The sequence below is a fragment of the Silurus aristotelis genome (genome assembly GCF_946808225.1).
Source record: "Silurus aristotelis genome assembly, chromosome: 2".
Classification (NCBI taxonomy): Eukaryota; Metazoa; Chordata; class Actinopteri; order Siluriformes; family Siluridae; genus Silurus; species Silurus aristotelis.
In genome coordinates, this window is record NC_139575.1 from 26,958,803 (window position 1) to 26,983,868 (window position 25,066).

The following is a 25,066-nucleotide window of genomic DNA, read 5'->3' on the forward strand; positions in this document are numbered from 1 at the left end:
CTCTCTCTCTCTTTCTCTCTCTCTCTTTCTCTCTCTCTATTACTCAGTGAGATGTTAATATGAAAGTGTTCATAAATTATTATTGTAATGGATGTCTATTTCTGTGCTCTTTCTAAATAATATTGTATTACAAGTGAAACAGATCTCATTGTCAAAGGACACGCATAAAGTACATCATTATAAACATGATCTGACCTCTATATGTTGGCAGATCTATTGCCTCACTATGCCTACTAAGCAATAAAACACAACGCTAGGAGCGTTTTTAAGAAGTAATCAATGACCAGGTGATATGATGTAGCCTGACACTAGGCTGAGTTATAGTTTTCTCCCTGAAGTGGATTACTTTCCTTTAACAGCTTCTTTCATTTCACCTAAATCACAGCAATCTGCCAATATTAATTAAAGGACGACACATCATACTAATCAGTTTATAGTTTTGTTTAACGTCGTGGAACTGTTAGCGCTTATGTCAAAGCCACTATAAATAATCGTTATAAACAATGCAGCTTGTCTGGTTACAGAGAAACTGCAAAGTGTTCTATCCGAAACATTTTTCTCTGAAAGGAAAACGAAAGGAAAAGGTTTTTATCTCTGTTGAGACTGGAGACTCCTTCTATAAATGTAAAAAGATAAAAAAAATCATTTATTTCTTAATAACAACCTGATGTGTGTTTTTTTTTAATGTAGACTTTATATACACAGTATTCACTACACTACAGCCTTGTGAATTAACTGTTACTACATAAATGATAATGTATTAAAACCAGTATTTCAACATACCATAATATAATAGCACAATTTATTGTTTCTATTCTGTGTTTTTTCATTAGGATTCTTGTAGGAAGCACTTAATCTGTAGCCTAAATAAAGATTATTTCATGCATGTCATTTTTAAAGATAAAATGCTGATTGCAGCTTAAAAGAAAATGTATTTTAAATGATTCTACACTCTATAGACCATAGTAAGAAGAAGAAGAGGAAGAAGAAGAAGAAAACAGATTTGTGATTAAAAACATCTTGACATGAAATGAAGATTTAGCCCAGATGCATCCCATTTACAAACTCATTTGATTGGACATGATTTAGAAAAGCATACACTGTCTATAAATGCTGAAAATGCATATTAGATCAAAGCCTGAATCATGACAGAATTGTGCATAACTGGGTTTCAGAAGAAACTTCTGCTGCATTGAAGGTATCAAGAGTAAAGCAGCCTCCAAAATTCTTAACTGGAAGAAGTTTGGCACAAGCAGAACTCAGTTCGTGCAACCTGAGCAATCAGAGGAGAAGAGCCTTGGTTAGAGAGATGTCCAGAAACCTGATTGTCACTGTAGCTAAGCTCCAGAGATCATGTGTTGAGAAATGAGAAACCTAGAAAAGGTCAACCTTCAGTGCACCACTATAATGATCTGGGCTGTATGTCATTGTGGTCAGACAGAAACCTCTCTTCAGTGCAAAACACATGCTCTGTATCTACAGTTAGTTTTACCCAACACTTAAAACCAAGTTTCTCTGTAATTAAACCTCAGGTTGAATTGGAAATTAGAAGCTAGAAGAGGACATCTTTATATCTCTACCAACAATGTACGAACAGCGAGTTTTAATGTATGTGTTATTACATGGAATCCTCAACAATGATATCATGCAATATGCGATTAGACAACTACATCTACAGCATTTGACAGATTGCCCACTTACCAAAGTGCTTTGGAGTCTTCACCAAAAATATATCTTCATGCTAGCAAAATAAATAAATAAAACCACCAGTCACTAAGAAGCTTTGGATGAACAGGGTTTAAGTCAAGTAAAAGTCTTTCCTCCCTGAACCCGATGAAGTGCTTGATGATGTGCTTGGAGATGGTGTCTGGACTTCAGTCATTGTTTGAACATAGTTATTGACTCAGCAGTTTAGACAATTAGGGAAAATTCCACTATCTGTCTATTGGTCCAGGAAAGAGTTTTGCTGCATGTCTTCCTTGTATCTAGTTGAGACCCTAGTGATTCAAAATGGAATGTGTTGCTGAAGGGGCTTTTTTTTTATATATATATATATATATATATACACTGTATATAGATGCGTAGATTTGAAACTGTCTATTTTAGGATTTGCGGGTGAGCAAAAATGGTGTTTTAAATCTGATCTAAGATGCTTCAAGAAAACCACTGCGAGTGCAGCAATGTGGTGATATGAGAAAACTGATTAAAGTCTCTGATATAGGCTGCTTTATTCCGATGGTCTTGCTTTGACTACAAACATTTCCATTGCCAAGTCATAAATTAGATTGACAGTGGATTCAGAGAACAATGTTCTCAAGACAGAAGTTGATGGCCATTGCAAACACACACACACACATACTTACACGCACAATTGCATGCTCAGTCACACCTAGGGGCAATGTAAAGTTGCCCACGTACAAGCAAGTTTGTGGGTGGTGAAAGAAAAACCCACTCATGCACAGCAAATAACCTAAAAACGCCACACAGACAAATCTAAACTATTGTCTGAGAATTTTCTAAGTAAGATATATAAAACTAACATACTGTTTCATTTTTACGATCCAATGCATATACACACAGAAATTCGCAACTGCATTGGAGGTTTTACAGTGTAGAATTCAATGTGCTTGTCTATAAAAGGGTGCAAAATTGTATTACATCATTGTTAATGTTTAAGATTTGCATTAACGTCAGATTATAGGCTTGAATTCTGAACTGTCTCCGAAAAGAAATGGATGTGTGCAGGGGTTTAATTGTGGCCAAGCCCTCTGGGACTGAATTAGAGTGCCATTTTTATGAATAAGCGTACGTGTGTGCGTGCACGTGCATCCTGGGAGAGTGGGGGGATGGAGGTCACGTTTTCCTTTTCTACATGTGGAATGCCTCCATAAGTTCCTGTTTAGATAGCCAACCCTCTCTCGCTCTCTCCCTGTCTTGCACCCTCTGTTTCACTATCTCTTTCTCACTATCTCTCTCACTATCTCTCTCTCTCCCACTCTTTCTCTCCATCATATGCTGGCATGAGCTTAAGTGCTGCTTATGTTCAGATGAGTGTTTGGCTATAAGACTAGGCATGGATAGGCTCCAGGGAGAGCTTCAGGAAGGTAGATTATCCTCCTTACTGGTACATGTGTAGCATCTTAGTGCTGGTGGGAAAGTGTGCAAAATAAGACAGAGACAGAAGAGGGAGAAAAACCTCCCCTTCGAAAATCAGAAGAGAAGTTATGAAAAGAATTTTGGAGCAACAGACAGAGACGGACCGACAGGGAGGAAGAATGCGAAAGACAGAGGACGGGCTGAGAGTCTGACTCAGTAGTGCAGAGCTTTGTTGAATTCAAAGCAGCCCTCACAAAAGATTCCTCAACAAAGCCCAGAGAGCTGAAAGTCTGAGCTTGTAAGCATGTGGAAGTGTGTGCGCACGCATGTGTTAGAGCATGTCCACAGATGTCATGACGAGGTGACCTGATCCCCACGGTGCGTTCACTAGGCACACTGTACCTTTAAACAAGAAAATGAGATGCTTTGTTTTGGCTGCCAGAGCTCAAGCTCTCACTTTCTAAATAGTGTTTTGTTCTCCCCACCTTCAATTATATAAAAAAAAAAAAGTGGCTTTCATTTTTTCTTTTTTTTTCCCCATTCGTTTTTTTTTTTTTTTTTTTTTTCAATTTGCAATGAGCAGCTTCCTCTAGGCATTAACAAAACTGCCATCACTCAATAAGAATACAGCTAAACACACAAAGCTTTATGCTAGGAAGAAAAATGTACAAAACAGACTTTCTTTTTTTTTTCTGCCATATTGAGGTGTCTAGGGCTGACAGAAGCCATGCACAGGGAGTAAGTTTCATTGCAGTGTTTTGCAGTGCTTCTGTGCAGCAGGAATTACAAAGAAATAGAAACAGTTTTGCAGCAAAGACAGTTAGGTGGGGGAGTGTAGACAGGATGATGCTATAGAATCACACCCAGTGCTGTGGAACTCAGTCCATTTAACTGATTAGTGTGGAGACTAATGCATCTGTGAGGCAATATCTCTGCTTGGACCCTAGTGTGAACAAATTCTAGGGCTCGGGCATAGTTGCATTTGCCTATATCCCATAAAAAGAGAAAGAGGCGTTAATATAGTGCAGGGCCTAGCTGAAGTCTTGGATTGTCAAAGTCTGTCAGAATTAGCTTGATTTCCTGCTTAAAGACATTTGATTGATCTCTCTAGTTAGTTCCTTATGTGTTGTATTTCCTGTAGTCAGGAAATAATCAAACTGTGCTGGGGCGACACAGAGTTTTACACGGTCGCTATAAACCAAAGACCCCACCGTCACTTCCTTTCTTCTCTTTTCTCTCTCCTTACTCTCTCCTCCTGCTCTTCTTGCAACACAACTAGCACCCCATGTATCCATCACACTCAGGCAGGTACAAGCAAGTGCCCTGACAAAGCCTGTCTTCACTCCAATTCCCTTGGACCCTTCGGCTTCTTTCCCTGGAGTGTGTGAGGGCATGGCGCCTTACAATTATTCTCTCAAGACGATTAAATGTGTTAACTATGCAGCCATAGAAGATTTCAACACAATAAGTGTTGAAAGCGAGAGAGAAAGAGAAAGAGGGGGAAAAAAATAGAGAGGTTGGTTTATAAAGAACACGTGGGTGGTAAATCCACATTAAATAGCAGAAAAATTGACGACTGAAAAAGGCTAAGGAGAGTAAAAATGCATTAGGTAAGGAGGGAAAAATGGATTTTGGACAAATGGAGTTGTGTGGAAGACGAGTGGTAATGGTGGGGGGGTGGGGGGGGGGAGAGAAGGAGGTTACCAAGGCTACCAAGGCAGCATGCTTTCATAGAAATCTAGCTTTCATAGCTCAGATCTGGAGGGAACATTGATATAGAGTGTTTGGTGAACTGGGATATTTGTACGCTGTCGTCCCCTCATATTCACGTGTTCACTCAGGTTTGTTGATGGTGGTGTGGTGGGTCGTCTCTTATCCCAGAGATCCCTCATTTCTGTGTTGCCTTCTGGTTCTCCCTTTTAGTTATGCTGCCATAGCGAGTCTTGCCGGAGTCCAAACTGCACAGTGACTTTAACTCTCATGCAACAATAGGTACACTTAATAATCCATATCCTTCTCTTCCTGTCACCCTCTTCTCTCTCTCTCTCTCTCTCTCTCTCTCTCTCTCTCTCTCTCTCTCTCTCTCTCTCTCTCTCTCTCGGTCGAGTTAAACATGCTCCTGAGGCTCCAGTGACCACTGTTCCTGCCCCTCTCCCCCCCGTGGATCTTCCCACTTCATCCAGGCCTGCCTGGATTGGACTGTAGTTGATGTCAACAGTCTCCTACACTGACTCAGAAATACACTTCGCTTTTGATCATCATCACTGCACCCCGCAACATTGTATACCCGCCACAAATGGACATTCGGTGTAACCCAGATGAGGATGGGTTCCCTCTTGAGTCTGGTTCCTCTCAAGGTTTCTTCCTTATGCCATCTCGGGGAGTTTTTCCTTGCCACAGTCGCCATTCGCCACCGGCTTGCTCATCAGGGACAAACTTACTCATAAAGAACATATTCATTTTTAATCACTGCATTATCTGTGTAAAGCTGCTTTGAGACAATGTTCATTGTTAAAAGCGCTATACAAATAAAAATGAATTAAATTAAAAAAATCTTAGTGGCATTTTTGCACTAGATGTGAACCTTTCATGGAGGTATTAAAGCAATTAAGTTTAAGAGCATGATCAAACAGGTAACCCCAGGCATCAATTCTAAATGTCAAGAGGAGTGCAATGAGATTCAGTCAAGTACTCTTTTGAAATATGTCTCAAATCAGTGGGAAAAGTTTACCTAGAATGCCCTGCGTTTTATTGGATATTACTGATGTATTTAAAATAAATGTTAATCTGTGTACACTATCAGATACACATACCTTATCACTATTTCTTTCCTTGTAGAACACTATAAGAAACAATTTGCTTTTTGTGCTATTTAGAGCCCTTTCCTTTAAAGCGAGCAACATATATAGGACTGTAGGCATCAATTGCATTCTCAAGGCTAAAGCCAAGTTCCAAAAGTAGGACTATTTGAGATCAAGTCAGTTTGAAATGGGGTTGAGAAGTTTAAAAAAGTCCTTACTTCAACTAATCGACTTCATTTTCTCTTTGTTTGCCTATATCTAGAAGAATAAGATTACTTGACTAACTGATTTTTTTAAAGTCTAGGTTCAAATGCCAATAAATTAGAAATACAGAAAGTATCTCAAGTCTTAATGTCTCAACATTATGAGTTGTACATCAAAAATGCATAGTGCAAAGAGCAGATGTGAAAGAGCAGATACAAAAGGCAGCAGAAAACATGCTTTCTTTTTTTCTCTTTTTTTTGCTGTCTCACAGGAGATTTCAGTATTGTTGTTGGTGATTACACTCAGGAAACATTTATTTCCTGACCGTAAAACTGACTGATGAAATGCTAGTGAATATAATGTTGTAATATAATCAAATTCATTCTTTAGAGAGAAAACAATTTTGGAACGCCCATTGAGAAAAAAAAAATGATGTTTGTCATACGTCTTTCACAGCCTGGAAATGAGGTGTAAATTACATGAGTTATCTGCAATAAACATGTACAGGAGATTAAAAAACAAGCTGTGTGTGTTTCATAAAACATGGCAATTCATCAAAGTCAGTTGCAGTCAAGGGATCAAAATGAAAATACTTTTTTTTAATTTAAACGCATGAAATCTTCCATGGTATTACATGATGATAAGTAAGAGGAGCGCAAACATACACATACAAGTGTAAGAACAAATTTGATTTTTTTTAAAAAAAGCACAAATATGGGATAAAAATAGCTGGTGTGGGCATCGACACATTGTGAAGGTGTTGTGGAAACATAAAGTAAGGTATTTATGGAGTCCAGGTGATGAGCTGAGAGCAAAGAATCAGCAGAACTCTGAAAACGCTCCACTGAGAACAGGTCCAGGACTGAAGCCGGGCCCTAAGGCGCAGCTCAGATGTCTTTTAACTGGAGTGTGAAGTTGGTGTCCTTGGTCCGTAATGATACCTTCTGGCACTCCATCATGCCAGAATACATGATGGAACTGCGCTCTATGCATTTTATTGGTAGTAAACTCAAGGGCATCACCTGATGATGCCATTCAGAATTTCCACTGAATGATTAATGCACGCACCGAGTATGAATAACTGAATACGAATATAGTATGGGAATGTGTTGTAAACAGATACAAGTAGAGATACGAATAGATTTGTAGGTGCATATTTTGTTTCATGTGGGTGAATGCATGTGGTCAGATTCGTAGTATGCTGCAGAAGGAAAGAAAGGTGTTCGTTTGAACGAGTGTGCAGTGGCGTGAGTACGGCATCGGTAACAGTATGTGATAGAGATGGTTTAAATTAGTGTTCATCTGAGATCAGTTGAAGTCAGTTAGGAAGAACTGTGGAGAGATAGTTGAGGTTTAGGAACTATCAGAGACAAGTTTATGAATTTCTGAGTGCATAGTGATATTGAAAAAAAACATTTGTGGTATAAATAAATAGTGCCATTGCATTACATTCGATACCACAGCATCTAATCTACAGCATCAAAGTCTTTTCTGTTCTCATTAATTACTTAACATCGGTTCTTTACAAACTTAATACACACTAAATAACAGGATATGTAGTTCTATAAAAAAATTATATTGATGTAGCATTTAGGCACATAGATAAAACCAATAAGATATTGACCATGATATAGAGTGATCCTTCAGTCCTGAGTGAAAAATTATTGTTTGGTGCCTGTTGCTTTGGAGCACTGCGGGCATGGAGGCTTGAAATGTACATATGTGGGTGTGAGAGAGAGAGGGAGAGAGAAAGATGAAGTGCGTGTGCTAGAGAATTGTGGTAGGCTCACTGGGCCGAGGCATTTCACTGTAAAACATGTATCCTGGACAGGTCATGTGTTATGCATTGATCCATATAAATGCAGCAGGAAAATCCCACACGGTGCAAGACGGTGTTCCTGCCAAGTACTCTTAAGACCACAAGGGTTTTCATGCCAGGCCAGACCACTAACATCTATCTGATATGATGTACTAGAATTAATTCACAGAGGCTCTGTGAAAAGCATAGAAAAGAATTTTATTTTGTATTTTTTACTTTAAAAATTACTTTAAAATTAAAAAACAAATGCAAACTGAAACATTTGACCTTTATTACATTGTCCACCTTGCTTGATTAAAGTATCATTAGCACTAAAATGACACGTTTTTCCCTACGATTTTTCTACTCACCCAGAAATCACATGTTTTCAATCAAGACTGCGAATGTTCCCTACGTTTCTTTCTCACGGGTTATGTGATGAGCGGCCAAGAAACCAAGAAAATAAGACCCTCTCCAAACCAAAACTGGTTTACAGTCTCGTTTTTTTTGCAGCCGCACTCTTTCTGTGAGAACACAGATTGTCTATCCTATAAAAGGCAAGCATGCCCAGCTCCACTCCACTCCGCTCCACTGACGGCACCACCCAAGCGCTGGAAGGCTCAAACCCAAGGCTTACCAAGTTGAATTTAAAGAGAACACTTGAGAAACACAACATGGGTTGAGCAAGGGACTGGAAACTGCCTAAATCAATTTATCCAAAACAAAACAACTCGTAAGTAGGTTGTCTATATAGGTTAGGAGTATGACTAGTCTAACGAAAGTATCTGAAAATATATTTAAACATTCCAAGTTTGCCACAATGATACAGCGCAAAAAAAAAATCCTACGCTAGAAATGCATCTCTAATACACTAAATCAGGGTGGGTGTTTCAAATACATTGTAAAACAGCTAACTAGTAAAACAATGGTTCTTTTATAAAGATTACAAAAATGTATGGTATAGGGGTTTTCCACGACTGTAGCAGTATCACTATCTACCCTTTAAAACAGTGATATTGAGATATTAATATAATAGCACAGCCGGGAGATGCTGAACTGTGCGCAATCTAATCTGAAACATCTCTATGGATCCAGAGTATGAAATTCAGCCTGATTTCTCGGTCAGCTGATATGAAAAGGAGTTGTGCGAGAGCCCTTGGTATTCGAGTGAGCAAATCTCAGAGCAATGCTAACGCCATACAGATGTGCAACAAGTCTGCACCGAAGCCAACAGAGAGTGGATGACACCAGCGCAGTAGATGAATTTCATGTGGGTGGTTGCCTCATTGATTTTGTGTCAAAGGCAGATTAGAGCATGTAAAGATTCAATGCACCCAGGGATGGAATAGATTACAGTGGAACGTAGTTCCTTTAGTCCTGGCTGGAGCCCGTGTTCAGCTTGAGTGCTCTGAAGTCAGTAATTGCGCAGCAGGAAGCAGCCTAGCTGACCAGATGTAAGCATCTTCTTTCTGCATGAGTTACAGGTCAAAACAACCCATAATTTATATATACATTGAAGAGCATTTAAAAATCATTCATCCAATCGTCTTGGAGTAGTATTTAGACCTCACCAGGGCCATTAAAACTTGACGGAAAGCTGGATGAGGTGGGAATACACAACAAGGCAATAGTCCATCACACACATTTAAACATGTAGAGTAGCTTATCTTATTCCTGGCATGTTTTTTGGAGGTGTAAAGAAACCAGAGCACCCCAAAGAAACCTACACAGACACAGGGAAAATGTGTAAAACCCAACATAACAATGTGAAACCTGGCACAACGAAGCAGGAATACAACCCGCGTGTTACTTTGACATTTAGCAGCAACTGCAAAAACTTAATCAGATCCGTATGTAGTGTGGCCAGCATTTGCCTTTAAAGATGCATCGATTCTCACAGACATACTATCACACATTTTAATTAGACAGAATTCTATTTCAAGCATCTCATGCAGAACTTGTCACAGCTGTTCTGCAGGTAACCACAGGTTGCCTCAATGATGAGATTAGCTCTCTGGTAAGGCCATACCAACTGTTGCAGAACTTCATGTTATTCTAGATAAAATTCATCTAGGTTTAAATTCATATAATACATTTTAAGGTACCTAGAGGTGCACATTAAATACCACTGTTAACAGGTATCAGAGGATGGACAATATCTGGTCTTCACAATTCATCTCCCTGAAGATCAAGCTACACCTCATTGTCGCACTGACATCAACCTGCACAAGTGAGACCTTGAAAATGAACAATGATATCAGCTCTTAAAATAGAATATTACCATCATATCAACAACAAAGAAGTACTCCAAAGTTAGGGAATGTACAAGCTATACATCATTGTCTCTTACAGAAGATTCCAACTGCTTGTCCATATCCTCTAAATGGAGAGCCATCGAACCCCCAAGACTACAAATACCACTAGGCACCAAACATAAACAAGGATGCCCCAAAAATGTGTAGAGAAGAACATTTATCAGGATGTCACAAGGGTCAGTGCGATCCTGGCCAGAGACTGGAAATATTGAAGAGAATGCACTGCCCAAGAATTTAAGTGCATACGCTTCTCTGACCATTTAGAATACCATTTCTGAGGATTATGTAGAAGGTTGATGAGAACTAGGACTTGACATCTTGGTTAAACGTGTAAATGGTTGTCTCTTTCTCTATCTATCCCGAGGCATCCAGAGATTGGGCCAGCACCAGTTGTGTGACACCCCATTAAGTTATAAGTTGCCAACCCCTCAAGAATCCCAAGCACCAGCTCCAGTTGTGTCCCACCGCATGAGGATTTCGGCCCTTTAAAAAGAAGATGCCGAGCCATCGGGAGATGTAGCAGCACCAAATGAATCCCACTTCATGAAGATTTCTGACATTGAACTTCGAGGATAAACAACCTGTTAATCAATACTCGTAAACATTCTACATATGCTGTTTCCCCATCATTGAACATTTAAAGGTTCTGACATGGAGGAGCTGGTGTTGGATCAATAATAATCTCAGACGCCGAGCTAATTTATGAGTAGCACCTGGTTCCACCACTCCACCTGACTGTAAAAAGCTGTAGAAAGGAAAAGATTCGTTATCACACACTCACGGTGCTCATGATATTTTCTCACTCTCTGGTGTTGGTAATGTTTTTATGATTTATAATCAGACTCCTGATGTCACACAAATGAGGACAGGTTTGCTTTTTACGAGTCTGGTTACTCTCAAGGCCACAGTCGCCCCAGGTTTGCTCATCGGGAATAAATACACGGAATTCACATATATTGAAATGTTAATTTCTATCATTCTTACACGAAGCGCTATACGAATTACATTTCAATTGATACAATACAGTATAGCTTTTAACAATTGGACATTGTCTTAAAGCAGCTTTCACAGATAAAGCAGTAATGAAGAATATATAAGCTTGTATCATAAGTCCTTATATTAAGTTCTGTCCCTACAAACTTCAATTGAACAGAATTGTTTCAAGCGCTTTGACCTGATAGTAGTGTTAAAGGATTATTGAACTTATCTTTCACCTTGTCAGCATTATCTTGTGAAACCTCATCTACAGTTCTTTAAATCTCTTTGATGCCTGTGTGGCTCACTTTAATGAACTGTTGATTCAGTTGACTGACACAGAGGCAAATCTGCAGGCTTAAATGAATAACCGAAGGGCAAGAGGTTCAATTCTGAGCTCAGGTTACTGTGTCTGTGGAGATCTGCTCCAGTGTAGGATAGGCTCCAGAGCCACTTCCACCTGAGAAAAAAGAAAACAAGATTAATGAAGATGAACGAATTGTGTACCGTTTCTGAAATTTGGGTCAAAGAAGGAAAGAACATTTGAAAATTTGTACCAAAAAAAAATAATACTGTACAAATGCTCAAAAATACCCGGTCACATTTTAGAGAAAGTCCTAAAGAAGATTGTGACAAGGAGCTCTCGTGTCATTCAATGGTATCTGTCGTAAACTACAATTTCGTTTCATAATAAACAAGCTGTGCTGGAGCTCTATCTGAGAGGTTAGCAGCAGTGAGTAATTGCTGCTGGTCCGAAAGTCATCGCTCTCACCCTTGAAAGCATAATGGACTATGCATCCCCATGAGAGATTACATAATAACCAGAGCAGCTGGGTGAATTCCCTTAATGCATTGGCATCTTATCTCCCTCGACATACTTTCTAAGGCCTTATCCGAGAAGGGAGCTACCAACTGAGCAAATGCAATAAGGTTACATAGCGTGTCATGTTTTTATTTTAATTTTTTTAATGGTTATGTTATGATCCTGGAAATGCAATGCGCTTTTAAAAAGCTAAGAATATACCTGGGCTTTAATTAGTTCATTAGATACATGGATAAAGTTCATGTTCGCGCCGAGGAGTGAGAGAGGTTTTGTTACAGGCACTGCATCGCGTTTCAGCAGTGAAGGTTGTGACAAGGCGAAGAGAGTCCTTGACATTCCATCGTAGAGAAAGAGTGTGTGTGAGGTCCAGACAGCAGCAGTGTGACAAACTAACGACGTGCTGTGCTGATGATAAGGTGCTTCTGTGGCAGACGCACCCCCTCCTTCTGTACATAATGTGTGTGTGTGTGCGTGCGCGCGTTGCCATGGCAATTTTAGACTGTATAACTGCACACGTTGGCCTTGAGTGTCAGGCCGACTGTGCATTGGTACTGTCTGGTGTGTATATGCAGAGCAGTGTGAGCTTGACATAAATTGGTGTGTATGTTGGCTTCACTCTTGCTCTCACTTTGCTTATGCGCGCCGGCTCTGCGGTCCTGCTGTGTGAGCGGGCTTGTCTGTGTGTTGTCCAGATGTAATCCCCACCAGCCAGGCGCTGACTGCTATGCTCCAGGAGCCACAGGGGGTAGTCTGGGGGGTGACAAGCTGACACATTCAGGCAAGGAAATCTCTTTTCACACACGACAACCCGAGGGCCTCTGCTATTTGAGAAGGGAGGGAAACAGACAGACAGAGAAAAAGAGTAAGAGGAACCTCAAGCTCTAGTTTTCAGCAGAGAATGAGTTGAATTGTTTTAATGAATTTCAGGGTGAGCTAAGCTTTAAACAAGATGGAAGGGAAATATCCTGTCCTGTAACCCCGGTCCGCGAACTCCGCATATCTTGAGGACGGGGGGGTTTGTTAATGCAGCACTGTACTGAAAGCCTGTGGCTTTCTAAGAATGCTTCAGGTCTATGGGGTCACCACTACTGTGGCCACACTGCTGTAAAAACATGGCCTTCGCTCCACAACTACATGCTTCTGAACCGCTGCTTTGAACAAGAATTATATGGTGCAAAGAATGTAAACACCAGAATGCATGCTCTTCAGGGATACAGTGATTCGTCAAGTGACTTTTTTTTCTCATCCCAGCATTAGGAGTTCATTTCAGGAAAGTCTTATTTCTTTTCAAGCCCACGGTTTAAAACAAGAACCAGTTTATTAAGGAGTAACTTTAACCATATCCTAAACAAAATCAGGAATAAGAAAAGAAGTTACAATTTTCATATAATGCAAAGCTCTGTATTTTGAAACAAATTTGATTATGAACAAAAAAAAACTTCTCTGTATAGATGAACTGATTTCAGCATAAGAGATAGAAAAATACTGGTATAAAGAGGAGGTAGCAAGAGACAGCAAGAGGAAGCTGTAAAGAGAACAGTAAAGAGATGTAAAGAGGTGTAGTAGTGGGAGGTAGAGCGAAGGGGGGTGGGGGGTAAAACTGGAAGAGAAAAGTAGAGATAAATGAAAGAGGAAGATAGAAATACAGGAAGGTATAGAGTTAGTGAGAGGTACAAAGGTAGAGCAAGGTAGTGAGCAAAAAAAAAAGTGAGAGAAGAATGCAGAGACAAAGAGCTAGAGCCAAAAAAACAAAAAAATATAATGTTGGTCAATCTTGTCACAGATTTTCCAGAAACTTTTACCTTCCACACAAAACTTGTGTTGAAATACTGACCATCAGTGAGAGTAGTTAATTAACTAAATCATACTGAAGCCGTTCGTCTGAATGACAGCGAAATTAGAAATGAATGCCCAAGGAAAAGCAACTTTACTTAGGATATAAAAGCTCATTTAACGCACTTCCTCTTGGGAGCAAGTTATCACTTCGCTAGACGCAACAATGACAGCATGTTCCATCTGCCGAGAACAGACTTAAACTCGACACTTGTGTTAATTGTTACTTTACCCTGTGGGGCCCACTATTCACAGAGAGTGTGCAATTTGAGAAGAAATGCCTGGACAATGGTAAGCTAATGTGTCTACAAGCATGTTAGATACGGAGAGGTGTCTGATGGTGGCGCATGTATATTTAACACATACACGCGCAGTCCCGATTAGCATGTATCAGTGAAGGTTTGACTGTTTGAGCTGTTAAAGGGCGTTCTCTGTGCTCCCCTGCATGATTTACATAGTTGCAGTCCAGAAGCTCGCTTTTTAACCGTCACTTCCAAGAAACACACCTTTCATAACAGCACTTAAAACGAACCTCAGTTCTAACAAAGAGCTCGGCAGTCTTTCATGCGTAGCGGATCGTAACAACATGCAGTACATGCTCTAGACGATTCCATGTAACACCCTCTTGAACAGAATGCTTGTGTATAAAAGTATTTGTGGCACTGGTTTACAGAAGGAGAAAGAGGACAAAGAGGTGCCAGAGTAAACACACATACAGTGTGTGTATTGTGTGTGCGAGCGAGCGAGTGAACGTGAGAGAAAGATGAAGAAGGAGAACAAAAGCAATCGGGTAGAGCCACTGGAAAAGGCAGGCTCTGGAGTGCTACAGATTAATTTCTTCTTGAGGGCTATTCATCCACTCAAGCACAAGAATCACTTTGCTCTAAGGACTGAGACAATATTGAGCTTTCAATCAAATTTATAAGCAAGAACTATTACGTGTACGCGTGTGTGTGTGTTTGTGTGTGTGAACGATGGTCACCTTGTCCTTGGTCTGGAAGCAAAGCAATAAACCTACAGTAGGTTGGTGATGCATAGAGACAATGACAGTGTGTTATGGCAGAGTGACTCTAACAGCAAGACTCATTGGTACTCAGGATAGCTGATAGCATTGTAAATCTCAAAAGAAACGTTAAAAAAAATAAAAGCAGGCATTATCACTTTTCACCACTGAGTTTTAATATCAGTGTTTGAAAAAAGCTTGAACTTCTTTCCAGGAAGGAATTTAAGGACCTGATCCAAGTAAAAACTGACCAATCAACAGATGTCAGACCACACACACACACACACACACACACACACACACACACACACACACACACACACACACACACACACACACACACACACACACACACACGTAAGTAATGGCAGCTGTTAGAGTGGAAGTAGTTCATAAACAAGCAGTAGCTGGGAGTTTAATAAGGACCTCACACCAATGTCAGAGGCAGCCATAATTACCTCACTCTGCAGATGCTGGAGGGAAGGAGAAAGAAAGAAAGAAAAAAAAAAAACGCACTCAGACACACATAGGGCCACATTCATCTTTTTTTGTCAGTAGAATATATTTAAAAGACACAAATGTCCTCTTAGCCACAGGTTAAAGCCATTAAAAACTAGCATTGAAAAATTCCTGGCTAGTATCTCATAAAAAAAAAAAAAAAAAAAAAAAAAAAAAAAAACAACGCATCCACAGACAGCCTTCATAACAGGAAATATAGAGCTCTTTAAGATGAAAAACATCAATGCAACACACTGTCACTTAATCAATGGCAAGCCCTGGAGGGGAGTGTCTGCTAGTGTGCTGTGGATGGTGGGATAAAGGAGGACAATTTGATAGTGGTCAGAGCGATGACTTGGCTCAGGATTGCCAAGAGAGCGTGGTCAGCTCTTCTCTAGGGGTGTTGCTTTAATGACACCATCCATCTCGACAGCAGTGCAGAGAGCCTTCGCAGCCATTATCACCACCTCTGAGGAAACAGTGGACGAAGAGGAAAAAGAAAGAAAAGTGGAGAGGAAACCGATTCCCTCAGCGACTGAGGTGGGGCTTACAGCAGGCACAACTCCGTTTCGCTCTGTCATGTCGCTCCAAGGGCTCCACAGACCGCACGAGCCTCCATGAATCTCATTTCAATTTATCCATTCCTCGACTCGCAGGTTTTAAGTGGCTCTCCCAGCACCTCTGCAAAGCTGGTATTACGCTGTTCGATTGCAGCAGTCTGTGAACATTCTTTGTCCCATTGCACGAGATGATGGCCATAAAATCTTGGCTCGGTTCTATGACAGACTGTGAGGTAACATGTGCTCTCCATGTCAGATTCTATGACAAAGACAGACCTACGCTGAAAAGGAAATTACTGTTCTGCATCGTGTCCATCAGCGTGATGTAGCACTTGTTTAAATAAAAACAAGACCGCGATATAACAGAAGCAATGGAATACAATGAAAAGACTTGTTTACAAAAAAAAAACCCGAAAGACATGAGGACAGCATAGGCTGTAGGCTGGTGACTATATGTACATTAAAGTGAACAGGTTTTTGTTTGACGTTTTTTTTTAATTGCCACCACCGTATTTGTAGCCGTCCTGTCACTTCTGTGTCACTTTCTATTATTCTACTGTTAGTTTCCTTGCAGAATTCTTTTAGGACAATTTTGCTATGACAAAAAATCGCACATTGTAAAAGAATTCTTTGTGTAAGAATATACCATACGATCCACTCAGCAATAGCCTGTTTAACTGCCGTTGTAACCAAAGATGGCTGACTACAAAGTACTAGCAGTGTCAGAAAGTACAGGCACTCATCTTAATGCACACTGCACCATGCTCTCGCTGATCCTCACCCAACGCTCCACTGGTCTCACTATCGCGAAAGGCACAAGGAAGGTATGCTTTCAGCCCCTTCTCTTTTCTAGCACCTGATTGGTGGATCGAACAAACAATGATGTCAAAAACAATTCTTTAAGCAGTACTTATATTAGAAATAAAAAAATAGCTTTTTACACTGATGGTATCCTTGGTTTGGTCAAACTTCCAAGCCCTTTTGTAAGGTGCTCTAGACAAAAGCATCTGCCCAGTGCAATAAATGTAAAGGTTTTATTAAATAGAGTACAACATTTAAAAACCACCAATAGGACAACGGCATAAGATCACATGAAGCTCATGGAGAAGCTGATAGTAGAACCATTGGTGAAAACTAGGCGCGTTAAGAAAAACTGGCTCAGCAGAGTGTAGGAGAAGTGAAACTGAAGCTGGTATGTGGTGAAACTTGTTTCTTGCTGCCAATATTAATTCTATAATGATTGCAGCCCCATATATTGTGTATATTTATTGCCCTGTGTTATTTTCTCACTGTTGCATACCTAAGTTGCACCATGGTCCTGGAAAATTTGACTCTTGAGAGACCCTTTGATGGTTTTGCAGTTCAAACTCTGAACCATTTCCAAGTTTCCAATCGGTTACACTGGTTACTGGTCTCTTCCCATATTTAACAGCTTCTTTTTGAATGACTTACAAAGCAATTTCCAGTCTGGTTACTGCCTACCTTTCTGAGCGTCTCCATCCTTGCATCCCGTCTCACACCCTGGGGTCCTCTGGCAGCACTCATTTCAACTTCCTGCAATCGGCTTCTCTACCGCTACTTTCAAAGCTCAGCTGAAAACTTTTCTCTTCCCACTATATTCCTGTTGTTTTTCTTCTCCTTAAAGGTTATATGGTGTTATATGCACAGTAAAGCCACCTGGGGTGAGCGAACAGCGCTAGTGAATTTCGAACACATGAATAATTAAACAAAATAGAAACAAATTCTGTTTCAGGTTTTTCTACCATGAATACTGTTTTACACTGAGCTACAGGATATAGGCTGGTATGGATTAGATATTTTCTTTTATAGGCACAGTGTTTCCATTTGGTCAAAGATTTGTAGAGGTGTGTGCAACTTTTTAAAGAAGACACAAGGGAGATTGTTCGACTTAAGAGTCTGGACTTGGTGTCTGATGGCCCTAAGAGCTCCTTTACATCTCAGGCTTGACTCGGTGGAATTCTGAAGCAAGAACCGCTCTACCATGTGTGACTGCATGCACTTATGCACTCGCTTATCTACAGTATTGTTCAAAATAATAGCAGTACAATGTGACTAACCAGAATAATCCAGGTTTTTAGTATATTTTTTATTGCTACGTGGCAAACAAGTTACCAGTTGGTGCAGTAGATTCTCAGAAAACAAACAAGACCCAGCATTCATGATATGCACGCTCTTAAGGCTGTGCATTTGGGCAATTAGTTGAAAGGGGCGTGTTAAAAAAAATAGCAGTGTATGCCGTTGACTGTACAAACCCAAAACTATTTTGTACAAACCTTTCTGTTTCTAGGATTAAGCAATCCTGTGAATCACTAAAATAATATTTAGTTGTATGACCACAGTTTTTTAAAACTGCTTCACATCTGTGTGGCATGGAGTCAACCAACTTGTGGCACCTCTCAGCTGTTATTCCACTGCATGATTCTTTAACAACATTCCACAATTCATTTACATTTCTTGGTTTTGTTTCAGAAACAGCATTTTTGATATCCCCCCACAAGTTCTCGATTGGATTAAGGTCCGGGGATTGGGCTGGCCACTCCATAACATTAATTTTGTTGGTTTGGAACCAAGACTTTGCTCGTTTACTAGTGTGTTTGGGGTCATTGTCCTGTTGAAACAACCATTTCAAGGGCATTTCCTCTTCAGCATAAGGCAACATGACCTCTTCAAGTATTTTGACATATGCAAACTGATCCATGATCCCTGGTATGCGATAAATAGGCCCAACACCATAGTAGGAGAAACATGCCCATATCATGATGCTTGCACCACCATGCTTCACTGTGTACTGTGGCTTGAATTCAGAGTTTGGGGGTCGTCTCACAAACTGTCTGTGGCCCTTGGACCCAAAAAGAACAATTTTGCTCTCATCAGTCCACAAAATGTTCCTCCATTTCTCTTTAGGCCAGTTGATGTGTTCTTTGGCAAATTGTAACCTCTTCTGCACATGCCTTTTTTAACAGAGGGACTTTGCGGGGGATTCTTGAAAATAGATTAGCTTCACACAGATGTCTTCTAACTGTCACAGTACTTACAGGTAACTCCAGACTGTCTTTGATCATCCTGGAGCTGATCATTGGCTGAGCCTGTGCCTTGCTGGTTATTCTTCGATCCATTTTGATGGTTGTCTTCCGTTTTCTTCCACGTCTCTCTGGTTTTGCACTCCATTTTAAGGCATTGGAGATCATTTTAGATCAACAGCCTATAATTGTTTGCACCTCTTTATAGGTTTTCCCCTCTCCAATCAACTTTTTAATCAAAGTACGCTGTTCTTCTGAACAATGTCTTGAACGACCCATTTTCCTCAGGCTTTTAAATGCATGTTCAACAAGTGCCGGCTTCATCCTTAAATAGGGGTCACCTGATTCACACCTGTTTTTTCACAAAATTGATGACCTCAGTGATTGAATGCCACGCTGCTATTTTTTTTAACACACCCCTTTCAACTAATTGCTCAATTGCACAGCCTTACGAGCGTGCATATCATGAATGCTGGGTCTTGTTTGTTTTCTGAGAATCTACTGCACCAACTGGTAACTTGTTTGCCACGTAGCAATAAAAAATATACTAAAACCTGGATTATTCTGGTTAGTCACATTGTACTGCTATTATTTTGAACAATACTGTACTTCATAAATAACTCCCTTGTGCTTATTCAAATGTCAGGTGACAAAAGCTGAGCTAGGCTTGCTTTCAGATCTTTCAGAGTCTTCAGTCTTATCTGGAACGAGCTGGTGGGGCTGCAGGCTTTCATTCCCATCAAGCAAGAGCCACACCTTATACGACTTGTTTAATCAGGTTTACATTGGGCTCCAATCAACCCTCAAGTGTCCCTCCTGTTTATCTTGAATGAAAGCCTGAAACCACACAGATAAAATTGACAGAAGAACCATCTGCTCCATCTAAGGAAGACTGGTCAGCATGCTTTAAAGAAGGCTTGGGTGATGGACATGCTGCTCACACTTAGTTCCAGAATAAATGATTTCAGCCTGGTCCATTTATCATTTGGTATGGTACATGCACTGATTTATTTAATCCTGTGATTAATGGTACGGCTTTCAACAAAACTGGAAGTGCAATTCGTAGTCTGTGAATGGCTGTTGATTGAAAAATGGTTTGACTCGTTCAACAGCACTAATAAAAGAGCATAAAAATAGCAGGTTATTCTTTAACAATGGAAAAGACTACTAGTTGACTCTTATTTAATACAGCTCATCTAATAAAAATTAATAGCTGCATAACCCTTAATTTCTATATTAGTGGTCAATTAACGAAACAGGGTGACTGGTCAGCATGAGGCTTTGTGATTCCTTTAAAGGAAATGAGCAGTATTTACACCTGCAGGTGAGCTGTCAATCTAAAAAAAGGGACAAAATGCAAAACCAGCAAAATGGAAAAAAAAAAAATAAAAAAAATAAAGGACCGAACAGTGGCTGTGTAACGTCTTTAGCAATAGCTCAGCTGGAACAGCAATCTCTCCCAGCTTTAGACACTTCTCCCCCGAGAGCTACTCAGGGCTGCAGTTGACATTTCCTGCTGATATGCCTTCCCTCCTCGTTTATCGTTCGGCGACTGCCCCTTGCTGTTTTACTTTCAAAAAGACGACAGCATGCAACCGAAACAAGCTAATCATCCATTAGTCGGCATCCAGGGCTGACAGGAGCGCAAGCTGGGGTTTTCAGCGCAAAACCGAGATCAGAGCGCTGAAACTGTCACGCGTTATGGCATCGGAATGTTCTTTAAAAAAAAAAAAAGAAAAAGAAAAAATGACAAGGAATTCCAAATAAAACAAAAGGAAACAGAATGATTACAGTTGGTGAATGTAATTGAATGAATTTAACACACATGAGAGGATTTCAATCAAACAAAATCAGGGCAAGAAGTCTTTCATACGAGATATGATTGATACCGAGTACAAAAATGATTTTTTAAACCATTTTACACTTCAAGAAAAAGAAAAAAAAAGTGTGTGAATTGTTTCAATTTAAACATATACTTCTCAACACAGACAAACCAAATGACAGTCCATTAACGATCATTTCAGCTCGGTAGATCCCTGTGAACATGTCGGCATGTCCTCGTCGTCACTGTCCAGTTCTTCGGTGCTCAAGATGCGTACGGTACGCTGTCGGTGCTCTGCGTCGCTTGCTGCTTTTGGGATTTGAACTTCATCCAGAGCGACAGGGAGCTGGGAATCAACCGTCTTTCTCAATCCCTCCACCTCTGCCTCACGCTCTCTCTCTGTGCTGCTGGAGGGAATGGGTATTTCAGACACGTCCTCTTTGATCCTCAGCTCCTCCTCCAGCCTCTCTCCCAGCTGCTCGATCAGGTTTTCTCCATGCTCATGCTCCCGGGACCATGGTTCATCTGGTACTCTTTTTCGCTCCTCCTCTTCGCTCTTAGGAACACTGAGATCAAGATCGTCTTCTTCATCACCACTGCTGCTGGAGTTTTCCTCTTCTTCTTCGCTGCTGCTGTTAGACTCACCCTCCTCTTCACATTCTTTCATATGCTTGTTCACCCCCTCCTCCTTCCTACTCTTTATTTGCTCCTCCTGCTGTTCCTCTTCTATCACCAGCTCAGCGGCTTCCTCCAGAATCTGCAGCTCCAGGTCCAGATCGTTCTTGTGCAGCTCAGCTTTGCGTAACGCTTCAGCCAGGGCCACCATGTGCTTGGACCTGAAAAGCAAAACAAAAGCGAATGAAAAAATCTTTTACAAAGATACACAGGACTAAATAAAAGATCTATAAATGCACCGTGTCCCTATCATTGCCCTCTCGTATCCTTTTTTTTTTTTATTTTTTAGGCTTGGTCTCATTTCCTTCAGCTTCACAAGTCTGCTTTAACCCTTGTGTCCCCGTTTGGATCAAAATGCAACTGTGGCAGCGGGGGGCGCGGCCGAGCGCCGGTTTGTGAATGGTGGGTGAAGCCGAGGGAGACAAGCGAGAAGAATCGCACACCTGCTGGGAATGTATCTAATCAGTGTTCCCTTCTGCAGTGAGTGAGGTAAAAGGAGAAGATGAGTGAGAGAAGAACGCTGGGGAGAGAGGTGTGTGTGTGTGTGTGTGTGTGTGTGTGTGTGTGTGTGTGTTGCTGAAAGTGCAAAAATCAAATAAAGAAACCTGGTTTTATTGAAACTTGCCGCCACCCCACTGTTCTTCCTTCCCCCGAACCGTTCGCTCTCCTACAGCAGCTTTACGCGATTGGCTCATTTTCGGTATTGAAGATAACAAAAGGACAAATTTACAAATGATGAAAGATCTGACCCCTGCTGCTTTCTACAACAATAAATAAAACAAATAGCTGAATTCGCTGTTACACGACTTCTCATTCGCACCTAATTCTTGTAGGCATTTTCCTCAAGATACAAGATTAGAATCTACACCGCATCAGCTATCAGCTATGACCACCTGCCTAATATTGTGTTGGTCCCCCTTTTGCTCCAAAAACAGTCCTGACCCTTTGAGTATTAACTTCATTAACTTCTTTAGCAGTTTGAGCTACAGGAGCTCGTCTGTTGGATCGGACCACACGGGCCAGCCTTCATTCCACGATTGCATCAATGAGCCTTGGCCGCATACGACCCTGTTGCCGGTTCACAACTGTTCCTTCCTTGGACCACTTTTGATAGATACTGACCACTGTAGACCAGTGAGTGACAACTGGAGATTCTCTGATCCATCACAATTTGGCTCATGTCAAAATCCTTACGCTTGCCCATTTTTTTCAAGTTTGAGGACAAAATGTTCACTTGCTGCCTAATGTATCCCATCCACTAACAGGTGCCATTATGAAGAGATAATCAGTGTTATTCACTTCACAATTCATTATAAAGAGTTAATCAGTGTTCACGTCAAACAGTCATAATGTCACAATGTTATGCCTGATTGGTGAATGGACAAGTATCATAATTTTTGGCGAATATTATATATATATTGACTATATAGACGGCCGTGTACGCATATGTGATCCTTTGTTTTTCATTAATCAATTCATAATTACGTTTGATCCAAAGCATCTGATCATTAAACCCGTACAGCTCTCACAAAATGCCATGTGATGCTTGGTAAACCTTGCTCTAATAGTCTAGTTTAAATAAGATTAGATGAGATTCAACTTTATTGGCATTGTGCATGAGTCAATGAAATGCAGTTAACATCTAACCAAAAGTGCATAAGTGGCGTATTTACAATAAATAGCAGTAAGATGGGCAGTAAGTATGAGGTCCATATATATACAGGGGTAAAGGTGATAAATGTACAGAAATTGCAGTAGGTAATAATATATGGTATATGTAGTAATATACAATATACTGTGCAAAGATTATGCATAGATAGACATGTCAGTGGGTAATATACTCAAATGACATGATATAGTTTTGTACAAGTATGAATGAATGTATGATACAGTATATACAGTATAAATACAGGCGGAATGTACAGTAGTGCAAAATGCACAGAAAGTGACAATACCGTATTGAATCGGCTGTTCAGTGCAGTAACAGCCACAGGAAAAAGCTATACTTCATTCTTTTTGTGCGGCTCTGAGGCACCTGTAGCGTCTCCCGATGGGAGAAGGGTGAATAGTCTGTGCATGGGGTGAGAGGTATCTTTGATAATGTCCCTTGCCCGTTGCAGACAGCGTTTGTATTGTAAACATTGTAAATGTTCTCTAAAGTGGGTAGCTGAGTGCCGATAATTCGTTGGGCAGTTTTCACCACCCTCTAAAAAACTTTACGGTCCGAAGCAGTGCAACTGCTGTACTATAATGAGACGCAATTATAGAGGATGCTCTCAATGGCACAATGGAAAAGGTTTTCCAGTATCCTGTAGCACAGACAAGCCTTAGACTTCTCAGAAAAAAAACAGTTGCTGTAGTGCCTTCCTGATCTGGATAGATGAATTCAGAGACCAGGTAAGATCCTCAGAGATGTGGACTCCAAGCTCATTTGATGTAAATGGGAGCGCGAGTGTGATTGCCGGCTCATCTAAAATCCACAATGACCTCTTTCGTCTTCTTTTTGTTGAGTTCCAGGTTATTGTCCTTACCCCATGATCAGGCCCACCACCGTGGTGTCATCCGCAAACTTAACGATGATGTTTGAGGTATAGGCAGGTGCGTAGTCATAGGTGAAGAGGGAGTATAGAAGAGGATGTGCTGAGCACACGGCCATGGATGCAGTCAGGACCGGCTGCTTTCACCATGCCCAGGGTAGCATGCACATCAGAGGTGGAGAGTACTGTTTAAGTGGCTGCTCATCTGTTAATTGCTCTGCCTTGAGCATGGGCTCTATGTTCCCTTTTTCAAAACGAGCGTAGTAGAGGTTGAAGCAGAACTGGTTGGTGGTGCCCTGCTGGGTGGTTTGAGGTCAGTGATGGTCTTAATCCCTTGCCACATGCGTCAGGGGTCAGCAGAGTTGAAGTGCTCCTTGACTTTTTATATACATGTTTGGCTTCGCAGTTTCCCCTCCTAAGATTGGCTCCGGCGACGCTGTAGGCCTCCCGGTCTCCAGACCTAAAGGCTGTGTTGTGTGCTTTGAGAAGACGACGGTTAAAAACAGAATACCAGAACATCTACTGTAAACTTTCTTTCGGCTTCTCCCATTAGGGGTCGCCACAGCGGACCATCCGCATGTTTGATTTGGCACATGATTTTACGCTGGATGCCCTTCCTAACGCAACCCTGCCCATTTATCCGGGCTTGGGACTGGCACTAAGGCTTGTGCAACCCGAATGGCTGGGGTTGGTTCCCTGACCGGGGATCGAACCCTGGACGCAACGGTGAGAGCGCCACATCCTAACCACTAGACCACCAGGGAACCTTACCAGAACATCTACTGTATCTCCCGGAAATTTAAAAGCCGCTTCACCATCATCAATGAGGATCATATCATATCAGATCATGCAGGATATGGAAGGACAAGGAAGTTTACTTGATGTAAAGTTAAAACGTCTTCGCAAACGGCACAACAAACAAAAATAAACAAAAGAATGTCATAGTACTTTTTTTTTTTAACGGTACAACAGTGGACTTCCTCAGCTCATTATCAGTTAATGATATTGAATCGGGCAATGGTGGCATAGTTGGTAAGATCGAGTCACTGGGTCTACCCTTTCCACCCCATTGTAAAAGGTCTTGC

General features: G+C 40.9%; 1 protein-coding gene and 1 long non-coding RNA gene across 2 annotated transcripts in view; both read right to left on the minus strand.

Moving 5' to 3' along the window:
• Positions 1-11,163: 11,163 nt before the first annotated feature.
• LOC310722426 lies at positions 11,164-13,404 on the minus strand. Its single transcript, XR_014532370.1, has 2 exons — positions 12,641-13,404; positions 11,164-11,649 (listed from the first exon to the last, which is right to left on the minus strand). It is a non-coding gene; the product is annotated as an uncharacterized lncRNA (long non-coding RNA).
• Positions 13,405-20,734: 7,330 nt separating this feature from the next.
• shq1 (SHQ1, H/ACA ribonucleoprotein assembly factor) overlaps positions 20,735-25,066 on the minus strand; it is a 69,674-nt gene continuing 65,342 nt past the window's right edge. The window contains exon 12 of the mRNA XM_083533168.1: positions 20,735-21,605. Within this exon, the coding sequence (XP_083389294.1) occupies positions 20,963-21,605 (643 nt within the window). The 3' untranslated portion in view covers positions 20,735-20,962. The remainder of the gene's footprint in view (positions 21,606-25,066) is intronic.